The sequence below is a fragment of the Pristis pectinata genome, chromosome 2 (assembly GCF_009764475.1).
Source record: "Pristis pectinata isolate sPriPec2 chromosome 2, sPriPec2.1.pri, whole genome shotgun sequence".
Lineage (NCBI taxonomy): Eukaryota > Metazoa > Chordata > Chondrichthyes > Rhinopristiformes > Pristidae > Pristis > Pristis pectinata.
The window spans coordinates 96,532,000-96,553,421 of record NC_067406.1 but is presented as its reverse complement, the minus strand read 5'-3'; the positions used below and the strand labels follow the sequence as shown (position 1 = coordinate 96,553,421).

General features: G+C 43.2%; 1 protein-coding gene across 8 annotated transcripts in view; it reads right to left on the bottom strand.

Annotated features, from left to right (window-relative positions):
• The window catches only part of trim2a (tripartite motif containing 2a), a 221,913-nt gene that overhangs the window by 67,086 nt on the left and 133,405 nt on the right, over positions 1 to 21,422 (bottom strand). For all 8 annotated transcript variants that reach the window (XM_052039372.1, XM_052039391.1, XM_052039411.1 and 5 more), the window contains 2 exons: positions 14,984 to 15,135; positions 13,931 to 14,111 (listed from right to left, as the gene is read on the bottom strand). In XM_052039372.1, coding sequence (XP_051895332.1) covers positions 13,931 to 14,111; positions 14,984 to 15,135 — 333 coding nt within the window. The remainder of the gene's footprint in view (positions 1 to 13,930; positions 14,112 to 14,983; positions 15,136 to 21,422) is intronic.

Below are 21,422 nucleotides of genomic sequence, written 5' to 3'. Positions count from 1 at the left end.
ATGAACTGTGACAAAAATAAATCTTTATGGAACAGTTTCATCATCATCATACTCCTTGCATCTCAGATGTCAAAATAAGGTAAACAGTGCATTGAACCACCATAACAATTTGGCCTGAAAATATCAGCTATCTGCAAGATCCCCATGTTGTTCAGTCCTACTTCGTTCCCTATTCTGCATCTATCATCTATTACTTCACCATGTTCCCCTTCCCATATCAATGTGGTAGTAGTCCTTTAGATTGAATTCCCCTTTAAAATTACGACCAACTAACCATTTCGCTGATTGTCTCATGCACTTTCAGTATTTCTTTCTAGGCAGTGAAAGCAGATACAATATTGACATTTAAGAGGCTTTTAGAAGGCACATGAACGTGCAGGGGATATGGATCACTACAGGCAGATAGGATTAGATTAGGCATCATGGCTGGCACAGACATCATGGACCAAAGGGCTGTTCCTGGCATTTACCGTTCTACTTTCTTCACCACACACAACAAAATCAAGGGGAAAAAAAATGAATCAGAGCCCACACATTCAAGTCCAAATCATTAATTTACTTAACTAAAACTCAAACTAAAGAAAATTTTACCAATCCCCTCAAAATACTATACTTGAGCTTCCAGTTATGCCATTGGGCATTACTCTTCACTTTCTCACCCTGAAGCAATTTCCAAACCACCATTCTACTTCCCCTTTGGATTGTCCTGACTTCATCAATACTCTATGGGAGATTTTGAGAGTGCCTTGCCAAAATCCATTTACATTATATAAGCTGCTTTGTGTTCTCCTGGTGATTTCTCAAAAAGATTTAAAATTAATTCAACAGGAATCAGCCTTCACAAATCTCTGCTGACTGTTCTTTACTAACCTGAGCAAAATCTAACACCATCAACACTTCAAAATAATTCCCCAACTGGCAACTTTTCCAGTTGGCCAAAATGATTGCCCTAAATTGATCCTATCTGATCCTCTCTCTTTTATGTACAGAACGTGACAATTCCAACTTTTCTGCTACCTTCCACCCTACCCTCAAATTCACTTGGACAGTTTCAGAACCTCTCTCCCCTTTCTTGATCTGGCTTAATTTGAAGAGATTAACTATCCATTGACATTTACTACAAATCCACCAACTCCCACAGCTACCTAGACTACTCCTCCTCCCACCCTATCTCTTGTAAGGACACCTTCCATTTCTCTGTTTCCTCTGCATTGGTTCTCGAGATGAGGCTTTCTACTCTAGGACATCAGATGTCCTCCTTTTTCAGGAAATGTGGCTTCTCCCCCACTGTGGTCAATGGAGCACTCACCCACTACTCCTCCACTTCTCGTACTTCTGCTCTCATCCCGCCTCCCCCCAGACAGAACAGGGATAGAGTTCCCATAAAAATGCAAACTGGCAACTACTTTGCTGACCACCTGTCCGCAATGGCCATCTGGAGCTCCAAGTGGCAAGCCATTTTAATTTGTCTTCCCATTCCCACACAGATCTGTGTGTCCTCTGCCTCCTCCACTGCCAGGGCAAAGCCAAACAAACTAAAGGAACAGCACCTCATATTCCACCTGGGTAGTCTGTAATAGCATAAACATTGAATTCAGGTAATCTGCTCTGCCTCAGCGCTTTTCTCTCTCCTGATCTACCTGTGTCCTCTCACACACACACCCTTCTTTCCAACTACCCTAGTCTCCTGTTACAGTTTCTTTCCCCTCCTCCACCTACTCCATCTGCCCATCACCCACACACTCCCCTCCCCCAGTGTTCCCATCTGTCCACTATCCCTCCCTTACTTAGTTCCACTCTTCACTTTTGTTACTTCTCAGATACAATAATCTGCAGTCCTTTGTTGTTCTCCACTCATCACCTCACAAATTTGTTATCTCTACCTTCCACCCACACACCCACTTGCTTCCACCTGTCAACTAACCCCTCCTCACCTAGATCCACCTATCGCTTGCCAGGTCTTGTCCCACCCCTCCCCCTCACTTCTTTACACTGGCCATCTCCCCTTTACTCAGTCAAAAACATTGACCATCCATTTCCCTCCATACGTGCTGCCTGACCCACTCAGTTTCTGCAGCAGCTCATTTTTTGTTCCAGATTCTAGCATCTACAATCTGTGTCTCCACGATCCTCTTGTTGGGAGAAGTTTTCAGTCACAAGATTCTCTTGAATGTATTTCCATAATAAACCTCAAGTAATCTTTTCTCCTTTAATGTCCCAGTTAATGCATATGTAGGAGCCATTGCACACAGCCATTGATATCCTCCATCTTGATATTTTTTGTACCTCTTCAAAATGCACATATTAATATCTCACACTTTCCCTTTATTTGAAGATCTATTGCACACTCCCATTCACATGATCCACCCTTTGCTTTTCTTCAGTATAGTTCAGTTGATTTTTCAGGCAACTCATTTGTCAAAGTAAGGTTGTTCCTTGAACCAATATTGCTATACACCTCTTATTTATATCCTTTTATCAAACTGAATAATCACAAACATCCTGCATACTTGCAATTCTGAACCTGCTCTGTTGCCCAAAGGGTGAAGTATCCAAGCCACCAAATCAAAAAGCTAACAGTCTACCTCCTGCCTGTGGGACTTCCATCTGCTCAATGCCACTTTCACTTGGATATTTTCATCTTTCAATCAGTAAAGTGCATGCACTTCAAATGTTGCCTTGACTGGTGTTTGTGTACATTATGGCACTGTAGTGTAGTGGTTAGTGTAACAATATTACAGTGCCAGCGACCCAGTTTCAATTCCTGCTGCTGTCTGTAATTCTCCCAGTGTCTGCATGGCTTTCCTCCAGATGCTCCGGTTTCCTCCCACATTCCAAAAATGTACAAGTTAGGAGATGTGGACATGCTTTGTTGGCTCTGGAAGAGTGGCGACACTTGTGGGCTGCCCCCAGCACATTCTCAGTAACGCAAAAAGACACATTTCACTGTGTTTCAATGTACATGTGACTAATAAGTAAACATCTTATCTTACATGGTGTTGGGGTTTAATGGAAGAGTGCAGGAAGATTATGGTAGTGTGATTGACTGATGTATGTGTGATTAATTGTGCAGGAAGGAAAAGCAAGTGCTTCAATGAATGCGGTGAGTGAATGTCAGTGTACGTACATCTGTGGAAGAGTGTACGGAAGGGAGAGCTGGTGGCTTGGTATTCACAGCATTGGAGTTAAAGGCAAGTAGCGTGCGAGAATTCAGAGATTTCACTTCATGTATTAAATGAATTACTGAACTTGGTCCAACACTGCTACATACTAGGAGGGCTGACAACCCCTGCACCGCTATCGCTAGACAAAGCTGGCTATTCTCTTATTCTCCTGCAAGGATCTCTTCCCTGCTGGTGGTGATCACCACCATTATTCCCTCTACTATTTACTGTCTGTCAGTTATTTTCTCTGCCTGCAGCCCAAACATGTTTTTTTTAATGTGTAGATAACAACAGGGGCTAGACCACCTCTGGAAGAGCTGGAGTAGCAGGTCACAGCTGTATGCCATTGCACTGGATTTCTGAACCAGTGTGCTAATTGCCATACGAGGTAGCATTGAAAGGAAGATTGTGATCCTATTGCAAATGTTTACAAAAGCACTATTGTGCCATATTTCTCTGTTTTAATGCTCTGATTTCAGAACAAAAGAACTCAAGAGTAGCTTCTGTCCACTTAGAAAGCTTATTGATTGAAATGAAGTTATGACACATTTGTCCCATTGTGTCTACATAGGTCAAAGAGCAACCCAGCTAAATCCTGCTTTCAGGCACTTTGTCTGCAGCCCACCAGGTCACAGTCATAATGCACAGGAACAGAACCTTTGACCCACGATGTCTGTGCCAGCCATAATGTCAATTTAAACTAATCCCACCATCTGCACATGGTCTACATCATTCCATCCCCTACCTGTTCATGTGCCTGTCTAAACCCCTTAAATATTGCTATCATATCCACTTCCAACACCTCTCCTGGCAGTGCAATCCACTCTCTTTTAAAAAGAAGTCTCCTTTGAACTTTTTCCCTCTCACCCTAAAGCTATGCTCTCTAGGATTTGACATTTCCACCCCAAGAAGACAACTATCTATGCCTCTCATTACTTTTATAAACTTCTATCAGGTCACCCATCAGCCTCTGATGTCCCAGAAAAATAATCCAAGTTTATCCAACCTCTCCTTTTGGCTAATTTTCTCTAATCCAGCCAATGCCCTGGGGAACCTCTCCAAAGTCTTCATTTTTTCTCTAATGTAGCAACCAGAACTGCACACAATGCTCCAAATGTGGCCTAACCAAAGTTTTATACAGCTGCAATACGACTTCCTGACTTTTATATCCAATGCCCCCAATGATAAAGGCAAGTATACCGTACGCCTTCTTTACCACCCTATCTAGTTGTATTGCCACTTTCTTAGGACTGGCATCCTAAGATCCCTCTATACACCAATGCTCCTACAGGTCCTGCCATTTACTGTCTCCTTCCCTCTTACATTTGATCTCCTGAAGTGCAAAACCTCACTTGTCTAGATTAAACTCCATCTGCCATTTCTTCACCCTACTGTCAGACAAGTCCACATCTAACAAGTGGGAGTTCTTTAAAGTCCAGCTGAGCAGAGTTCAGGATCACCTTGTCCCAGTAAGGAATAAGGACAAGGGTGGAAAGGTAAGGGAACCTTGGATGACCCAAGAGGTCCTAAATTTAGTCGGGAAGAAAAAGGAAGCATACGCAAGGCTTAGGATGCTAAAATCAGATTAGGGTCTTGTGGAATACAAGGGAAATGCTCAAGCAGACAATTAGGTAGGCCAAAAGGACCCAAGAAGTGTCATTGGCAAGCAGGGTCAAGGATAATCCCAAGGCATTTTATAGTTGTATTAAGAATAAGAGGATAACTATGGAGAGGTTAGGTCAAGGATAAAGGAGGGAATTTGTGATTGGAGTCGGAGCAAGTGGCTGAGGTACTAAATGAATACTTTATGTCAGTATTTGCTAAGGAGGAATTAGAGGACAGTGAAAACAGAGTGGGGCATGGTAATGTGCTGGGACGTTTTGAGATTAAGCAGGACATAGTACTGGGTCTTCTGAAAAGCATTAAGGTGGAAAGGTGGATAAGTCCCCAGGACCGGATGGCATCTCTCTCAGAATATGGAAAGCAGCGAGGAGATTGCTGGGGCTTTGATGAGGATCTTTGCGTCCTCACTAGCAACAGGCAAGGTTCCAGTAGACTGGAGAATAGCAAATGTTTTGCCTTTGTTCAAGAAGGGAAATAGGGATAATCCAGGTAATTATAGGCCAATAACCAATGGTAGGGAAGCTATTGGAGAGGATACTGAGGGATAGGATTTATGCACATTTGTAAAGGCATGGCCTGCTTAGGGACAGTCAGCATGGTTTTGTGTGGGGCATGTTATGCCTTACAAACTTGATTTGAGTTTTTTTTTGAGGAGGTGACAAAGGTGCTTGATGAAGGTAAGCCAGTGGACATTACCTACATGGACTTTAGTAAGCCATTGGATAAGGTTGATTCAGAAAATAAAGATGCATGACATCCAAGGTGACTTGCAAGTTTGGATTCAGAACTGGCTTGCCCACAGAAGACAGGAGGAGTGCAAGGCCGTTATTCGAGCTGGAGGTCAGTGATAAGTGGTGTTCTGCAAGGATCGGTGCTGGGACCTCTGTTTATGATATATAATCAATGTTCTGGATGGATTAGCAAGTTTGCAGAGAAGTGGCAGATGGAGTTTAATCTGGGCAAGTGTGAGTTGTTGCACTTTTAGAGGTCAAATGAAAGGAGAAAGTATACATTTAATGGCCTGCCTATTAATAGCATTGAGGTACAGAGGGATCTTGAGATCCAGGTCCATAGTTCACTGAAACTGGCTACACAAGTAGATAAGGTGGTAAAGAAGGCATATGGCATGCTTGCCTTCATTGGTAGGGGTGTTGAGTATAAGACCAAGGAAGCTGTGCTGCAGCTATATATGGAGAGAACAAAGAAAATGTCTGGAATAGATTAGAGAACAAAGGAGACTGGTAGTGGTGGTGCTTACAGAGAAGGTTGTGCCGGCACTTAATCACAGCTGGTCTGTCTGAAATGAAAATACAAGATAAATGAAAATGGATGGAGAAGAAGAAAAAACAATGCCAGAATTGTTCAATAAAAACACTGATGATACTGGAAATCTGAAAACAAAACAGAATACTAGAAATGCTTAGGAGGTCAGGTAACATCTATGGAGAGACAAAAAGTCGCATTAAAACTGGCCAGTTTCAATACAAATTGGAGAGGCTGGTTCTCTGAAATTGTCAAATTCAGTGTAGTCTAAAACTACAGGGTATGAGTTTAAGTGAGAGAGGGAAGATTTAAAAGGGACCTGAGTTGATATATGAAACAAGCTGCCAAAAGAACTTGTAGAGGCAGGAAAAATTACAGTGTTTAAAAAACATATGGACAGGTACATGGATAGGAAAAGTTTAGAGGGACATGGGCCAAACACAGGCAAATGGGACTAGCTCAGATAGACATCTTGGTCAGCATGGTTGAGTTGAGTGGAAGAGCCCATTTCTGTGCCGTCTAGACAGAGAATCCCTAAAATACCCGAATATTCCTCCACTCACCAAAATTTTGAATTGCATATTTCATGGATCTGGAATTAGTTTGCTTACCTCCACCAAATCTTCACTTCATGTAGTACAATTAACATCTCCAGACTCTCCACATTATTCACATTCCTCATCCTTGGTTCCATTGTGACAAATTTCTTTTGCACCTATTCTAAGACCTTTGCATCTTCCTGAAGTGTGATGCCCAGAATTGAACATGTAATAGAAAGCCAAGGCCTAACCAATGTTTTATAATAACTTATAACTTCCTTACTTTCGTAGTAACTTATTCCATTTATAAAGCCAAGGATTCCACTTGCTTTTTTAAACAACCTTCAACACTCAAGAATTGCGCACAAACTGCATTTGTCGCTAAATCCCCTTTTAAACAGCACCTTTTTGTTCAAGTTATCCCTCCTTCTTCAACACATCAAAATATATCCAGCCAGTATCTTTTTCCCATCGTCGAAAAATCTAACACTAGATAAGATATCTGTATTAGTCACATGTACATTGAAACACAGTGAAATGCAGCTTTTGTGTAGAATATTCTGGAGGCAGCCCGCAAGTGTTGTCACGCTTCCAGCATCAACAAAGTATGCCCATAACTACCTAACCTGCACGTTTTTTGGAATGTGGGAGGAAACCAGAGCATCCGGAGGAAACCCACGCAGACACATGGGGAGAACGTACAAACTTCTTACGGACAGTGGCCGGAATTGAATCCGGGTTGCTGACACTGTAATAGCATTACGCTATCTGCTACACTACTGTGCCTGCCCTGGAAGGCATGATTTTAAGGTGAGAGGGGGCAAGTCCAAAGCAGATGTGTGGGGCAAGTCCAAAGCAGATGTGTGGGGCAAGTTTTTTTTTGAAAACACAGTGGTGGGTGCCTGCAATGCACTGCCAGGGGTGGAGGTGGAAGAAAATATGACAGAGGCATTTAAGAGGTTCTTAGATAGGCACAAGAATTTGCAGAGAATGGAGGGATATGGACACTGTGTAGGCAGAAGGAATTAGTTTAGTTAGGCATTTAATCACTAGTTTGATTAGTTTGGCACAACATTGTGGGCTGAAGGGCCTGTTCCCATTCATTTACAGGGGAAATAAATAAAGCTACGTAGGGAGGGATGGGACTGGGGAGGATTATTTGAATAGCTCTAACAAGGAATATGTGCACTATATTACCGTTTCTTCTACTAGAGTCCTCAAAAATAGTTAGCAGATATGTCCATTTTGTTATTAATCCAGAAGAATCTCAGTTGCTTCTGAGCTGACAACATTGTTGAAGATCCAGGAAATGACACAAGGCTGAGAAATATGGCCAAAAGCATAAAGCTGAAAAGGAAATCATTGTAGTCCAGAGACTTGATATATTGGTGAGTTTATGAATACCAAAAATTACAGACAAGGTCTCTTAGAAAGATATTATAAAAGTTATGAAGGAATATTTTAACCCCAGACCTTCAGAGATTTGAAGCACATTTAGCATGTGGAATCATCAACTGCAGAAAATTGTCAGAGATTTTGCCCATAGAAGACAGTAGGGGTGAAAGGCTGTTATTCTGGCTAGGATCGGTTCTGGGACCTCTACTTTTCCTGAATTTTTTATTAATGACTTGGATGAGGGGGGAGAAGGGTGGGTTAGCAAGTTTGCAGACAACACAAAGGTTGGTGGTGTTGTGGATACTGTCAAAGATTGCAGAGGGACATTGATAGGATGCAGAGCTGGACTGAGAAGTGGCAGATGGAGTTCAATCTGGAGAAGTGGGAGGTGGTACACTTTGGAAGGACTAACTCCCAAGACGGAGTACAAGGTTAATGGCAGGATTCTGGGGAGTGTGGAGGAGCAGAGGGATTTGGGGGTTCATATCCACATATCACTGAAAGTTGCCTCACAGGTGGATAGGGTAGTTAAGAAAGCTTCTGGGATGTTAGCTTTCATAAGTCGTGGGATTGAGTTTAAGAGCCGCAAAGTGATGATGCAGCTCTACAAAACTCTGGTTAGACCACACTTAGAGTACTGTGTCCAGTTCTGGTCACTGGAAAGGGTGCAGAGGAGATTTACCAGGATGCTGCCTGGTTTGGAGAGTATGCATTATAGGGAGAGACTAAGGGAGCTAGGGCTTTACTCTTTGGAGAGGAGGAGGATGAGAGGAGACATGAGAGAGGTATACAAAATATTAAGAGGAATAGATAGACAGCCAGTGCCTCTTTCCCAGGGTGCCAATGCTCAATACAAGAGGGCATGGCTTTAAAGTAATGGGTGGGAAGTTCAAGGGAGATATCAGAGGGAGGTTTTGTTTTACCCAGAGAGTGGTTGGTGCATGGAATGCGCTGCCTGGGGTGGTGGTGGAGGCAGGTACATTGGTCAAGTTCAAGAGATTGCTAGATAAGCATATGGAGGAATTTAAAATAGGGGGATATGTGGGAGGAAGGGGTTAGATAGTCTTAGGCGAGGTTTAAAGGCTGGCACAACATTGTGGGCCGAAGGGCCTGTATCGTGATGTACTGTTCTATGATTACAAGCAGAAAAAGGTACTTGCATATTGGAATCACCTCAGAAGCATTCCATTGAAATGGAAGAAAATGGTTTTAAGCATCTTTGCAGGAGGACTAATTTTTCTTAGTCTTCCAGGGGAATGGATGGGCCCAGTGCCTACTGTAGTTCTGGGCTAGGGCTGTGGACCAGTAATCACAGGTATCTATTGAAGTACTCAAACCTAGGGACTATTTTTCAGAGAAATGCAACATTCAGTAATGAAGAGATCCAGAAATCACAAGCAGTAGGCTATATTAGCCCCATCCGAACCGTCCTCTAGTCAGGTGAGCCCAAGGAAGTCACAAGGTCATTGATACAGCCAGAACGAAGTCACTATCTGCAGTTCCAATAGATGACAAATTGATGAGTCCTGTTCCACTAGTTGAGAAAAGAAGGGAAGTTGTACATGGGTAGTGAGAAAACAAAGCAGGCATGCTTCTCCATGGAAGTGCAGCGATTGACACGTGCACAGGGACTAGTATAGATGGAATTTAAGGATAACTGGAATACAAAGGCCACACGTTTACTTTTGATGGAGCAGCAAGCAAAGCAAATACTGCTGTATAATGGCAGAGAGATATTTGGGCAGAAGATATCCAATGGTAGATGCTACTGCAGAGACCCCCACAAGATACACAGACAAGGTTATGGAGCACACTATGCAGTCAGAAAAGCAGATCAGGTGAGATTATCTGTTCTGACGAGCAGTTTGAGTGTAGGATACGGTGGAGATTGTGATCTTGCTGTCATCAAGCAATGGGAATATTTGCACTTCTCAGCATCAAACATTTCTAGTTATACAAGGTGGGCAGCTTGCTGGTGTTTAGAAAGTGACTATCATTGAAAGCATACAGTGAAAGGTGAAAAGCACAACACAAGGTGTTGTAGCAAGGCCATTTCAATCAAGTGTGATGCTGAATTGGATGAAACTAAACAAGTCTTAAGATGTGGAATGTACTGTTGTCAGTCAGAAGCTTTCCTCCAGGGTAGATAGAAATGTCAAGCCACAGAGGACATGATGTTAAGGTTGAGGGAGTGGTGGTTGGGGGGTGGGGGGCAGGAAATGTGGAAGAGGTGGGAGTTTAAAGGCGATGTGAGGGGCAAGTTTTTTTTAAAAAGCAGAGTGGTAGGTTCCTGGAATGGGTTACCGGGGTAGTAGTGGAATCAGGCAGTTTGGTGGCGTTTATGAGGGAATGGAGGCTTATGGACAAGGCAGAGGAAGAGGAGGATGACGACGACATTTGGTATGAACTGACTTCAAGATTCACACAACATCATGGGCTGAATGGCCTGTCCCATCCTGTACTGTTCTACGTTCAAGATTCTACCACACACCTATACACACAATTACAGTGGCCAATTAACTACCAACGCACATTTTTGGAATGCGAGGGGAAAAATCATTCAGAGGAAACCCAGTGGTTACAGCAAGAACCTACAAACTCCATATATACAACACTGGAGGTCAATTTTGAACCCTGGTCTCTGGCTATGTGAGGCAGCTTTTACAGGAGTTGGGAGCTGAGAGTGACAGCAGGAACCTTTACAAAGGCAAGCCTCATAGATTGGTTAATTGGAAGGCATTTCGATCAAGGTGAGGTTAAGTGGAGTGACCAAATTATAGCAGCCATTGTGACAGTGAGCCAGTGTAGGAGTGGGAAGCGAGGCCTTGGCTAGAGAGGCTTTGGCAAGGAGGCACAGGTGAGGAGCAAGTAAGGATTTTTAATTTCTTATTCATCCTTAGCACTCGATTCAGTGCAGGCAAGATGGTAGTGGAATGCTTCTCTTGCAAGATGTGGAAAGTCAGGGAACCTCATGGTCTCCCTGATGACTACATCTGTGAGAAATGCACCCAGCTGCAGCTCCTGACTGACCGGGTCAAGGAACTGGAGGTGCAATTGGATGTACTCAGGATCATCCAGGGTTCTGCTAACATCATAGATGAGACTTTTACAGAGATGGTCACACCCAAGGTACAGGCTTCAGATAGATGGGTGACCACCAGGAAAAGCAAGAGGAGCAGCCAGACAGTGTAGGGTTCCCCCATGGCCATTCCCCTCATTAACAGGTATACCTCTTTGGATACTGTTGAGGGGGATGATCTTTCAGGCGCTAGCAGCAGCAGTCTGTGACCGGCTTGGAGGCTCAGAGGGAAAGGGTGCAGTCAGACAGGGCAATCGTCATAGGAGACAAGAGTCTGAGGGACAGACAACAGATTCTGTGGCTGCAGAAGAGATGCCAGGATGGTGTGTTGCCTCCCAGGTGCCAGGGTCAAGGACGTGTCTGAGCCGCTGCAGAAAATTCCAAAACAGGAGGGTGAACAGCCAGAGGTTGTTGTACATGTTGGTACAAACAACATGGTTAGAACAAGGGATGAGGTCCTGCAGAATGAGTAATTGGGAATTAGGTAAGAAGTTAAGCAGCAAAACCTCAAGGGTAGTGATCTCCAGATTACTCCTGGTGCCACATGCTAGCGAGGCCAGAAATAGAAAGACACGCCAGATGAAATCGTGGCTGAGGAGCTGGTGCAGGAAGCAGGGATTCAGGAACCACTTGGATCTCTTCTGGGGTACAGGCAACCTGTACTAGAGGGACGAGTTGTACTTGAACTAGAGAGGGACCAATATCCTCGCAGGGAAATTTGCTAGTGCTACACAGGAGGATTTAAACTAGATTGGCAAGGGGATGGGACTTTGAGCAGGAGCAAGTCATGGGATAAAGCTGTAGCTTGTGAGAGCAAGTTCAGTAACCAGGATAACTGGGGGCACAGTAAAGGCAGGGAAAGGAAATCTCAGTTAAACTGCATTTATTTCACTGCACAAGGATTAACAGGAAAGACAGATGAACATGGAGCGTGGATGTTATAACCATAACTGAAACATGGCTGAGAGAAGGGCAGGACTGGCATGCTCAATGTTCCAGGATACGGATGCTACAGGCATGACAGAGGTACAGGTAAGCGAGGATGGGGTGTTGCCTTTTCGATGGAGGACGACATTACAGCAGTGCTTGGAGGATATAACAGTGTATCCTTAGATGGTTGCCCAATGAGGACATCTGGGCAGAACTTAGGAACATTAAGGGGAACGTCACTAGTGTGGCTGTATTATAGACCTCCCCAGTAGTCAGCGGGAACCTGAAAATTGCTCATAGTTGTAAGAAAAATAGGGTTGTGCCAGTGGGAGATTTTAATTTCCCCAATATTGACTAGGCCACCCAAAGTGTTAAGGGCCTGGATGGGGCGGAATTTGTGAAATACCTGTCCAGGAAAGTTTCCCCGAGTCAAATATGTAAAGGAGCCTACTCGGGAGGGTGCAATACTAGACCTCCTCTTGTGGAGGGAGGCAGGGCAAGTAACTGAGGTGGTAGTCAGGGAGCACTTTGGTATTGGTATTGGTTTATTATTGTCACTTGTACTGAGGTACAGTGAAAAACTTGTCTTGCATACCGATCGTACAGATCAATTCATTACACAGTGCAGTTACATTGAGTTAGTACAACGTCCATTGAAGTAGTACAGGTAAAAATAATAACAACAGAGTAAAGTCTCACAGCTACAGAGAAGGTGCAGTGCAATAAGGTGCAAGGTCACAAGGTAGATCGTGAGGTCAGAGTCAGTCAGAGTCCATCACATTGTATAAGGGAACTGTTCAATAGTCTTATCACAGCGGGGTAGAAGCTGTCCTTGTCTGGTGGTACGTGCTCTAGCGACCATAATTCTATTAGTTTTAAGATACTGATGGAAAAGGATAGGACAGGTCCACAGGTGAGGGTCCGAAATTGGAGCAGGGCTAATTTTGAGGGAATTAGGCAGGATCTAGCAGAGGTTGATTGGGAGAGCCTGTTAGAAGAGAAAGGAACAAATGACAAGTGGGAGGCTTTTAAGAGCAAGATATTAAGAGTCCAGGAACAGTGCCAGATGAAGTGGATGTGGCAGGTACAATATTGTCACTTAAGCAGCACTTGGATAAGTACATGAAGGGGAGGAGCCTGGAGCGATATGTGCCGAACACAGGAAATTGAGACTTGCTAGGTGCACAACATGGTCAGCATGGACTTTTTGGGCTGAAGGGCCTACATCTGTGCTGTGTTGCTCTGACTGTACAAGTTGTGCTACTGTGCTATCCTTAGTACTTCCAAAATGGATCACATTGCACTTATCAGAATTAAGTGCCATTCCGCGGCCCATCTAACTCATCAATATAATTTTCATGTCATTCATGTACTTCGTACTCATGCCCCCCACATTCACATTCAAATTGTTAATGTATACGGCAAACATGCAGGGTCCCCACACTGATTTCTGTATTATTTTTAATCAGCATGTTAATTTATCTTGCAATGCATAATAATGAAAATATTTTGAAATGAACTAACTTCACAGCACTTTACACCTAATTTATACTGGCAACATAAACTCAGGCATCAAATCATCCAGAAGGATACCAACAGCGAATAAGGTCAACTTGCAGCTCTCCTTTTTCTTTTTAAAGAGAGTATTAAGACAATTTATGAACTGATGATGTGCACTCACCACCTTTGAGGCCACCTTAGTTGTTCTCTCTACTCTTCCTTTCTCCAATTTAAAACATGTTTGATTTCTAACTTACTCTAGGTGTGGTAAAACATCATTGTCCTGAAAAGCTAAATGTTTCTCTTCACAGGTGCTCCCCAACCTGTATTTCCAGCATTTTCTGTTTTTAGTGATATATTACTGGTTACCAATTCTACTTTAACAAATAAAGTTTTTGGCAAACTATTCAATTTGGCAAATAATAAGATCTTCTTACTTTGTGTTTAACACCATATGTGACTTCCAGTTCCATAAGCAGAACACTCTTTCGTACATTTAAGGTCTTTTGGAGGTCGCTGAATGTAGTATGAATCTCTTCTTCAATGCTTACTTTCTCATTTGTTAAGTCTTGCAAGATTTCAGACAGGAAACCTAGAGAAGAGTCCAATTCAGGCATCCTGTGAAAAGATCAGAGGTTTTTTTTTTCCTCAACCACTTAGCTGGCTAGTTTGTGCAACATATTTTAATAGAATAAAATGCAAGCATTCAAACAATAAACTTGAGATCTACTGGACTTTAGTTGAAGTATTTCTTTGTCTGTCACGTCAGTCGGTTCCCTATAGTGGCAAGGGGGTCAAGTCTACCTTTCTTTAATGCCTAATGGAGCCCTCTGGACATCGCAACCATTTTTGATATCTAGCCTTTCTTATTTCTGTTAGAACGTATGTAGAGTCATCCAACTTGAACACAATTTTTCTTTCTCCATAAATGCTACATGATTTAATTAACTCCAGCATCCTTTTAGTTCAGATCAGGAGGGACTAGCATAGGTGGGCACCTTGGTCAGTGTGGATGAGTTGGGGCAAAAGGGCCTGTTTCTGTGCTGTATTACTCCACAACTATATCTCCAGTATTCTTCTTGTTCTGCATTCCAAAGAATCAGAACTTTCCCTTTATAGCCTTCATTCACTTTTATTTTATTTACACCCCTCCAGACAAATCAGCAATGATTATCAACCATCATCCTCTCTTAGACAGCATCAAAAGCATTTATATCACCTGGTCAATCTCGGCCTTCAACATATCAGACATTTATTTCATTCCCTCCAAGCATCCCATCTCTCTCTAACTTAAAACATACTTTTACATTAACTTTCTCTCTCCACAGATGCTGCTCGATCTGTAAACTATTTCCAACACCTGCATTTTTTTAAAAATTTGTTTACTATTAAAGAAGCCTAATTAACTCATGTTTAATGAACCATTCACCATGTTCAATATTAACATTAAAATAAATCAGAAACAAAGCAGAGTTCGTGTTAAATTGTACCTCTGTTTTGCAGCCTCTAGTTGCGTCTGCAGAGAAGCTTTGTGCTGCTCTACCACATCCTTGAGAAGAACAGTTGGGTGCTCAGCATGTTCTCCTTCTGTGCATTCATGACACATGGCTGTCTCACAAGACTGGCAGTAAAACTCCATCACCTGCAAAAAGACAACATCCCGCATTACATTAGGTGGATGGGAAAAAAAATAATTTGAACATTTCAAAATTCGCAAAATTTCAGCACATTTAATACTTATACAATCATAACCTCCAGTTCGAAAGTAGAAACTCAAATGATTTCCAGCATTACTGTATTACATGAGCTTTTGATTGGGGGTTAATGGTGTTGCAGCAGTGAAATTCCTAGACTAATAGTCCAGAAGCCTAGAATAACAATCCAGAGAAGAGTTCAAATCCCAAGAGCACAAGTGCAGAATTTAAATTCAGTTAATAATACAAAATTTAAAAAAAACACTAGTCATTAGGGACAGCAGAGCAGCACAGCTAGTAGAGCGGCTGCCTTGTACCTACATCAACACAGGCTCAGTCCTGATCTCTGGTGCTGTCTGTGTGGAGATTGCAAATTCTCACTTCCTCCCATATCCCAATGACATGGGTTGATAGATTAATTAGCCATCATAAATTGCCCCTAGCGTGTAGATGAAAGGTAGAATCTGAAAGGAATTGTTGGCGGGTCCCTCACAGGTATGGACTAACTGTTTAAAAAGCTTGTTTTCTTGCAGAATCAGCCCAGAGACACGGAGGAGCAGTGGGTCCCTCACAGGTACGGGCTAACTGATTAAAAAGCTTGTGTTTTCTCACAGGTTTTTGTTTTCTTGCAGAATTAAGGAGGGCCAATAAAAAAAAGAGGTCATGTAAAGCGGAGTGGCCATTGTAGGGGTGGTCCGAGTCAGAGTGGTAAGGCTTTGGCTCAACAGGCTTCAGCGAGAACAGGTAAGAGATGAGGTAAGTTGACTTCTTTTTCCTTGCTACATTCTTTGTAGAATTAGGTGGCATGTCTGCAGGGTTAGTGCTTTGTTCAGGATGTCAGATGTGGGAATCCTGGGAGACTTCCAGCTTCCCCAATTGCCACATCTGCGCCAGGTGCGCCGAGATGCAGCTCCTTAGAGACCATGTTAGGAAACTGGAGCTGCAGCTTGATGACCTACGGCTTGTTAGGGAAAAAGTGAGGAGGGTGATAGGCAGGAGCTACAGGGAGGTAGTCATCCCTGCTGACATTGGAGAGGGTTCAGAGAATATTCACTAGAATAATTCCAGGAATGAGAGGGTTAAAATATGAGGAATGTTTGATGGCTCTCGGGCTATACTCCTTGGAGTTCAGAAGAATGGGGGGGGGGGGGGGGGGGGGGGGGGGGGGGGGGGGGGGGGGGGGGGGGGTACCTCAAACATTTCAAATATTAAAAGGCCTGGACAGAGTAGATGTGGCAAAGTTGTTTCTTATAGAAGGGGAGTCTAGTACAAGAGGGCACAACTTCAGGATTGAAGGGTACCCATTCAGAACAGATGCGGAGAAATTTCTTCAGCCAGAGAGAGCGGTGAATCTGTGGAATTTGTTGCCGCGGGAGGCTGTGGAGGCAAAGTCATTGGGTGTATTTAAGGCAGAGATTGATAGATATTTGAGTAGCCAGGGCATCAAAGTTTATAGTGAGAAGGCGGGGGAGTGGGGCTGAATGGGAGAATGGATCAGCTCATGATAGAATAGCAGAGCAGACTTGATGAGCCAAATGGTTGACTTCTGCTCCTTTGTCTTATGGTCTTATGGAATGTGGGGAGAATAAGATGGGTGCTTGATGGTTGATGGCAAGTCAGTGGCAAAAGAGCCCACTTCCATGCTATACAGTATGATTATCCTAAAAGTCCATCCAATTCATTAATGTCCTTCAGGTGAAGAAACCTGGAATGGTCTTCGAGCCATACCAATATGGTTGACTTAATTGACAAACAGGTAATCAAGGATGGGCAATAAATACAAGGAACACCAAGATTTGGAAAAGTTAATAAAATAGACAAAATTGCCTTGTGTGACATTGAAGGATGATTATTCAGGCAAGATTAACTAAAATTCAATACGATCATAACATACAAATTACCCATTATTCATAACTACAATGGGAAGCACATTCTTCCCATCTTCTCGTCCTTCCTGCCCACTTTCAACATCACTCAATTACTTGGCAGTAGCCAAATCAAAACGTAAAGCTAATTTGGAAACAAGATTCTGCAGATGCTGGAAATTGGAGCAACAATCAATCTGCTGGAGAAACTCAGCGGGTCAAGCAGCATCTGTGGGAGGAAAGGAATTGTCAACATTTTGGACTGAGAGCCCACATCAGGACAGAGTGGAGAGGTGACGTGGCCAGTATAAAGAAAAGGGACTGGTGAGACAGGAGTCAAAGGTGATTGGTGGATTGAGGAGGGGTGTAAGATGACAGGCAGGTGGCACCAAGTTAGGAGACAGTGGCACGTGAATGATAGATGGAGGCAAAGAAAAAGTAATGAGTGTCAAACAGAACAAGTAGGGTGAGGGGAATATGAAGGTTGGTGACAGCTGCTGGAAACATAAGCAGCAACACAATAGACCATCAATGCTGGAATCTGATAATGAGATGATAATGAGAACCATTAGGGGAGAAGTGAAGTGGAAAAATCAATGTTCATGCCATTGGGTTATAAGAATAGGAGTGGCTGCTCCTCAAGTTTGTGTTGGGCTTCACGCTGGCAGTGGAGAAGACAGAGAATGGACAGGTCAGTGTGGGAATGGGAAGGGAAATTGAAATGACGTGACTATTGCAGACCAAGCATAGGTGTCCTGCAAAATGGTTGGCCAGTCTGTACTTGGTCTCTTGCTTGGGGCGAAAGTACAACAAACAGATGAGAAAGTTTTCTCTCACCCCACCTGCCTCCTGACAGCTCCCCTCATCCTCACATTTCACCCTATGAGCCTCTGCATCCAACATATCATCCTTTGTCACTTCCACCACAATGAGATTCCACCAAGTGCCAAATCTTCTCCTCCTGCCATTTCTGCCTTCCATAGGGACCACTCCCTCTGTGACTCCCTGGTCCACTCATCCCTCCCCATCATGGTCCCTTGTACTTTCCCCTGCAACAGTTGGTGTAAAACTTGTCCTTGCATCTCCTCCCTCACCACCATCCAGGGATCTAAACAGCCCTTCCAGGTGAGGAACTTCCAACTCATCTGTGCTGACCAAGGTGTCCACCTAAGCTAGCCCAATTTGCTCACATTCAGCCCGTAATTGTTCTGTACTTTTGCTATCCCTGTATTTATCCAAATGTCTTTTAAACGTTATCAATACCTACCTCAACTTTTCCTCTGGCAGCACGTCCCATATATCCACCACCCCGTGTGAAGTTGCCGCCTCTCAGGTCCTTTATTAAACCCTTTCCTTCTCACCTTAAACCCATGCCCTCTAGTATTTGATTCCCTTTCCTTGGGAAAGAGACTGTGCATTCACCCTATCTATACCCCTCAAGATTTTATACACCTCTACAAGATCACCCTTCAATCTCCTATGTTCTAACGAGTAAAGACCAAGCCTGCCCAACCTCTCACAATAATTCAGGCCTTCAAGTCCCAGCAATATTCTCATAAATCTTATTTGCACCTTTTCTAGCTTAATTACATCTTTCCTATAACAGGGTGACCAAAACCATACACAATACTCCAAGTGGGGTCTCACCAATGTTTTGTACAACCGCAACATAACATCCTAACTAATATACTCAATGCCCTGACTGAAGGCCAGTACGCCAAACCCCTTCTTCACCATCCCATCTACCTGTGATGCCACTTTCAGGGAGCTATGTACTTGTACTGTTAGGTCCCTGTTCTACAACACTATCCTTCACTGTACAAGTCCTACCCTTTGACTTTCCAAAATGCAACACCTCACACTTAATGGAATTGAAGACCACTTGCTAATCCTTGGCCCACTTACCTAGCTGACTGGGATTCCCCTGTAACTTTTGCTAACTTTTGTCATTGTCTACGATAGAACCTATTTTAGGTATCAGCTGCAAACTCGCTAACCATGCCAAATAGTTTATATAAATAACCAAAGGTCCCAGCACCAATCCCTATGGCACACCACCAGTTACAGGCCTCCAGTCCAGGAAACAACCTTCTATTACCCTCTGCTTCCTACCCTCAAGCTGATTACAAATCCAGTTAGCTAGCTCTCCCTGGATCCTATCCAATACAACTTTCCAGACTAGTCTATCATTGTAAGATCCCATTGTTCAATCAATGCCAATGGAGTCAGGAGATAGGAATACTTGAGCAGAAGGGTAGGAGCACGCACTGATTCAAGAGAGTCAGAATCATTGAGCATGGAAACCAGCCCTTCAGCCCAACTGGTCCATGCTGACCAAGATGCCCATCCAACCCAATCCATTTTACCTACATTTGGCCCATAACTTGCTAAACCTGGCCTATCCATGTACCTGTCCAACTGTTCTTTAAAAGCTATTGTACCTGTTTCAACCACATTTTCTGGCAGCTCATTCCACCCTCTATCTAAAAAAGTTGCCCCTCAATTCCCTGTTAAATCTTTCCCCCTCACCTTAAAGCCATGCCCTGTAGTTCTTGAATCCCCAACCCTGGGAAAACTACGTGCATTCACCCTATCTACATCCCTAATGATTTTAGATACCTCTTAAAGATCACCTCTCAATCTCCTATGCTCCAAGGAATAAAATCCTAGCCTGCTTAACTTCTCCCTATAACTCAATCCCCCAAGTCCTGGCAATGTTTTAGTAAACTGAAAAGAATGCAGAAAAGATTTACAAACATTTTTCCTATAGCAGGGTGACCAAATCGGAACACACTACTCCAAGTGCAGCCACACCAGCATCTTGCACAACTGTTCCATGACCTCTCAACTTCCATACTAAATGTCCTGGCTGATGAAGGCGAGAGTATGCCAAAAGCCACCTTCACCATTCTGTACATCTGTAACTCTACTTTCAAGGAACCATGTACCTAAACTCCATGGTCCCCCTGTTCTACAAAACTCCCTAGGGCCCAACCATTCACCGTGGAAGTCCTACCCTTGATCTGACTTTCCAAAATGCAACACCCCGCACTTATCTGAATTAAACCCATTTGCCATTCCTCAGCTGATCAAGATCCCCGTAATTTTTGATAACCTTCTTTATTGTCCACCTACTTTAGTGTCATATGCAAACTTACTAAAAATGCTGTGTGCATCCTCAAAATCATTTATATAGATGATAAAACAGTGGGCCCAGCACTGACCCCTGTGGCACACCATCAGTTACAGGCCTCCGGTCCAAGAAACAACCTTCCACCATCACCCTCTGCTACTTACCATCAAACCAATTCTGTATCCAACTGGCCACCTTTCCCTGGATTGTATGCGATCCAATCTTCCAGAGCAACCTATCATGTGGAACCTTATCAAAGACTTAACTGAAGTCCATATAGACCATGTCTACTGCCCTGTCCTAAATGACCATCTTGGTTACATCAAAAACTCAATCTCCCACACACAAAGCCATGCTGATTACATCTAATCAACCCATCTCTCCAGATGAATGTATGTCTTATCCCTCAGAATCCTCTCCAGTTATTTACCTACCACAGATGTTACACTTACCGGTCTACAGTGTCCTGGTTACTCTTTGCAACCCTTCCTAAATAAAGGTACACCATTCGCTACCCTCACCCGTGACTAACAATGATGCAAATATCTCAGCCAGGGGTACTGAAATTTCTTCTCTAGCCTCCCACAGTGTTCTTGGCTATACTTGGGCAGGCTTTGGAGATTTGTCTACCTTCATACATTTTAAGATGTCTCGCACCTCCTCCACTGTAATGAGACTTTCCCCAAAACCTCCCCATTAACTTTCCCCAGTTCTGAAGTCTTTCTCCACAAGGGCCTTACAACCTCCATGATGGACACTGCCTTTGTTACATGAGAGAACCAATTCAGAACACAATGCAGGAAAAGTTCAGCAGATCATACAGCATCAGCAGAAAGATTTCAGATTTCTGAAACATCGACTGTTTCTTTCCACAGATGCGGCCTGACAGAGGGTTTTTTTTTCCCCAGTATTTTGTGGTTTTGTTTCAAATTTCCACCGTCTGTAGTTTTTTTTTGATTTACTATAAAACTGATTTTTCATTTTCCAAGTATAATTACTCCAGACAGAAAGCATTCAGTATCGAGAATGCAATTAAAACAGAAAACTAGACACTAGACAAAGAACGGAACAATCTCAGTGTCCTAGATGCTTTACAGCTGAATGATTGGCAGCCTTGTTTTTTACTAAATTATTTTAAAGTATAGCAAGAAAATGGCATTCCAATACAACAAAAAAGCCATGTATGAAGGACACCTACTAAACAGGTTGATGGCATTTAATATAACTTTAATGTATA